Below are 3,495 nucleotides of genomic sequence, written 5' to 3'. Positions count from 1 at the left end.
CCTTCATCTTTCAGAGAATCTTCAGGATCACACTTCTTTTCTGCTTCAAAAACTTATATAATGTCTATTTTTTAGGCTCTGAAAATTACCTTTCTCCTGGCTTCTTTTTTGGTTTGTGCTGGAATTTAAGAATCAGAAAATAAAAATAAGCATAAATAAAATGAAAGTGACCTGTAATCTCAACTGTCTTGAAGTCAGTGTTAATATTTTGCTATAAGTCATGTACATATTTCATTTTTCAAAATTAGGAATATAGTGTATAGTTTTGTAACTTGGATTATTTTTCATTTATCTGGAAAGATTACATATGGCTGTCACCCAAGCACTGCCCTCTACCGTCAATCTAAAATCCTTTCAGGCTGTAGATTATTAGCTAAGCAGGTAGGCAGCAAGTGAATGGGAACATGTCTGTGCCGAGGGAGACTATGCATGGCAGTCACTGCCACAGCCAGCAAAGAGACACTGAAATATCAAACTGTGACGGTAAACCAAACATCCCCAGGGAACAAAGGTTTCTGTTTTTGTTTTTCTCTGTAATTTAAATAAAAGCCAGGCAAGGTAGTACACACATTTAATATCAGAACTCAGGAGACAGAGGCAGGCAGATGTCTCTGAGTTTGAGGCCAGCCTGGTCTACACAAGTGAGCTCCAGGACAGACAGAACTACACAGAAAGACCCTGTCTTAAAGTCTCTTTATTTTTAACTATGATAAAAATTAATCTCCATTTATGAGAGGGCAAATGGGACTTAAGAGGGAATGGTAACGTCAGGCATTTTACTCACTATTTGGTCTGATGGGCAAGGTACTGCACACCTTTAATCTCAGCACTTTCATCCCAGGCTCTCTGTGTTTCAGGTCAGCCTGGTCTATACTATGAATTCTAGGTCAGCTAGGGATAAGCAGTGAGATCGTCTCAAACACACATAGCCTGGTGGTGCTTACTTTTCGTTTTAAAAATCAAAGTACAGTTTTTTTAAAAGGTGTTTATATTTGGGGCTCAATGAGATTGAACTGAGGAAAACTGTTCATTAACAAAATTGCTTTTGATGTCCAGTTGGGGTCTATTTATGATTTTTCTCTTTTATCAATGATTTTGAAATTGAACTCTTCAGATTTCAAATGCAAAGATATTACCACTCAAAAATCATTTTCATTTCTCCGACTCTAGAGTTAGACAGACATATTGAGTGGCCAACAAAAGGTACAAAGGAATAGACTTTCAAAGTCAAGTAATAACTGGTAGGCCACTCAGGGCATGACAGGTGAACAACTGTATTCCTGATGTGTAGATACAATATTGACAATGTAAAAATAGCTCAAACACAGGCACTCAACACATCACAACATACATGAGAGAACACAGATACCTTGCAGGGACCCTCCGCACGTTACTTGAAGTGCACCTGGCTGCAGGTGACCATGTTAACGAAAGCAGCCCTTTCTTCCAGACTACCATTCAGTGTCAGCTCAGACAAATCTGTGAGCAGAAAGAGAAGGAGGGCAGTCAGAACGGCTCCACTCATGTACGGCGCTGACTTCACTACAACATGGCAGATGGGAAGGAGCGTGGAGGGCACCTGTCTTCCATTGGAAAAGAATCTAAGAATCTATGTGGCAATCTAAGCCAGGGCAATTGTTTCTACAGTACACCCTCCTTTTAAGTCAGGATTAGATAACCTAACATTTAAAACAGAGCTAAAAATAGAATGAAAAAAAAAAAAACAAAACAAAGAAAGAAGGAGGGAGGGAGGAAGAAAAAAGAAAGAAAAAGAGAGGGAGGGAAGGAGGAAGGAAGAAAAAAGAAAGGAAGGATGGAAATAGAAAGAAAGGAAGGATGGAAGGAGGGAGGGAGGGAGGGCGAGCTCCCTTGGGAAGCAATTACATTAATTTCTGTGTCACCACCTAAGGCTCAACTGGATTTTCTGAATCCTGCTATAACATAATTTTCTCTGCGTAGCTCTGGCTGTCCTGGTCACTCTGTAGACTAGGCTGGCCTTGAACTCACAGAGATCCACCTGCCTCTGCCTCCTGAGTGCTGGGATTAAAGGTGTGTGCCACCACTGTTCAGCACCTTAAGTTGCTTTTATTAGGGTATTTTATCACAGCAAAATAAAGAAACTAAGACAGTATCAATCAGAAAGATAAAACTATTTGTATTCTTACCAGTGGCTGATTAAGGCAGCTGAAATCTTCTATTCTGTCAGGAAACTGTCAGATTCATTTTCAGATAATCTTTGTAATATTTGAATGTGACCACTGAAGGTCCACATGAGTAAAAGATAACATCACAATCAGTTTGCATGGAGGTAAGAGTTTCAAAGGTGCTGACTGAAGAAGCTAGAGGGCCAGCCAACTACACAAAGAGCTAACAGACTGATGTGGGCAGTGTCTGACAGAATACCAGAAATGGCAACCCTATTCTAGCTGCAGAGTGCACTGGGGAAGAAGCATCACCATGGTTACAGCATAAAGCGTGAGCTAATACTTCCATCTCATCACTGTCCCTACTTCTTGCCCTCATTCAGTCAAGCTCTTTTATCCAGGATAATAAGGACAAGCACTTGTTAGTGATTACTAGACTCACACTGGCAGTCAGATTTTCCTTTAAAGTATGTTTCGTACCTACAGTTCAGGAAAAGACCTGTACAATGATTCCTCCCAGAAAGACTTAACTGACTACCAGTCATCTTTACCAGGCTTGTGAAAACTGGAATGATCTAGAGGGGAGCTTTCACTCAGCTGCCACACTGTTTTCACCTTCTTCTGACTACTGCTTATTTCCACTCTCCATTTCTGTGGCTTCTCACTAAAGAAAAAAACAAAACAAAACAAAAATAAATAAACTACCAGTGACCAACTAACAGCTATTACCTTCCTCCCTTCTAGTCACTTAGTGAAATCCTTTTGTGACAACCACCGAGGGACATAAATAGTACACAATGCGAGCCCCGGAGAAGGACAGTCAAGAGACTGGGACAGACAAGAACATACACACATTTCAAAGAAAAACAATTTTGTTGTTGCTGTTGATGATTTGTTTTTTTCAAGACAGGATTTCTCTATGTAGCCCTGGCTGTCCTGGAACTCGATCTGTAGATCAGGCTGGTCTCGAACTCAGAGAACTGCCTATCTCTGCCTCTTTAGTGCTGAGATTAAAGGCATGCACCACTACTGCCCAGCAGAGAAACAAATCTTTAAAAAGGCAGTAATAGACTAGAGCTGGAGAGATGGCTCAGCAGTTAAGAGCACTGGCTGCTCTTCCAGAGAACCCGGGGTTCAATTCCCAGCACCACAAGGCAGCTCACAACTGTCTCTAACTCCGTTTCCAGGGCTTCTGACACCCTCACATAGGTATACATGCAGGCAAAACACTAATGAACATAAAATAGAAATAAGTTATATTATATATATATATATATATATATACACACACACACACACACACACACACAAACACACACACACACACATACACACACACACACACACACAC

The 3,495-nt window shown here is 40.7% G+C and overlaps 1 protein-coding gene across 3 annotated transcripts in view; it reads right to left on the bottom strand.

The window, feature by feature from the left end:
• Positions 1 to 31: 31 nt before the first annotated feature.
• Positions 32 to 3,495, bottom strand: part of Zwilch (zwilch kinetochore protein) — a 34,009-nt gene continuing 30,545 nt past the window's right edge. For 2 of the 3 annotated variants that reach the window (XM_028866916.2, XM_037207414.1), the window contains 3 exons: positions 2,696 to 2,808; positions 1,370 to 1,479; positions 32 to 118 (listed from right to left, as the gene is read on the bottom strand). In XM_028866916.2, coding sequence (XP_028722749.1) covers positions 1,391 to 1,479; positions 2,696 to 2,808 — 202 coding nt within the window. In that variant the 3' untranslated portion in view covers positions 32 to 118; positions 1,370 to 1,390. Of the gene's footprint in view, positions 119 to 1,369; positions 1,480 to 2,695; positions 2,809 to 3,495 lie in introns of those variants that run through there. The other variant, XM_037207413.1, reaches the window with a different exon arrangement.

The sequence above is a fragment of the Peromyscus leucopus genome, chromosome 7 (assembly GCF_004664715.2).
Source record: "Peromyscus leucopus breed LL Stock chromosome 7, UCI_PerLeu_2.1, whole genome shotgun sequence".
Lineage (NCBI taxonomy): Eukaryota > Metazoa > Chordata > Mammalia > Rodentia > Cricetidae > Peromyscus > Peromyscus leucopus.
This window is presented reverse-complemented; position numbering and strand designations above follow the sequence as displayed.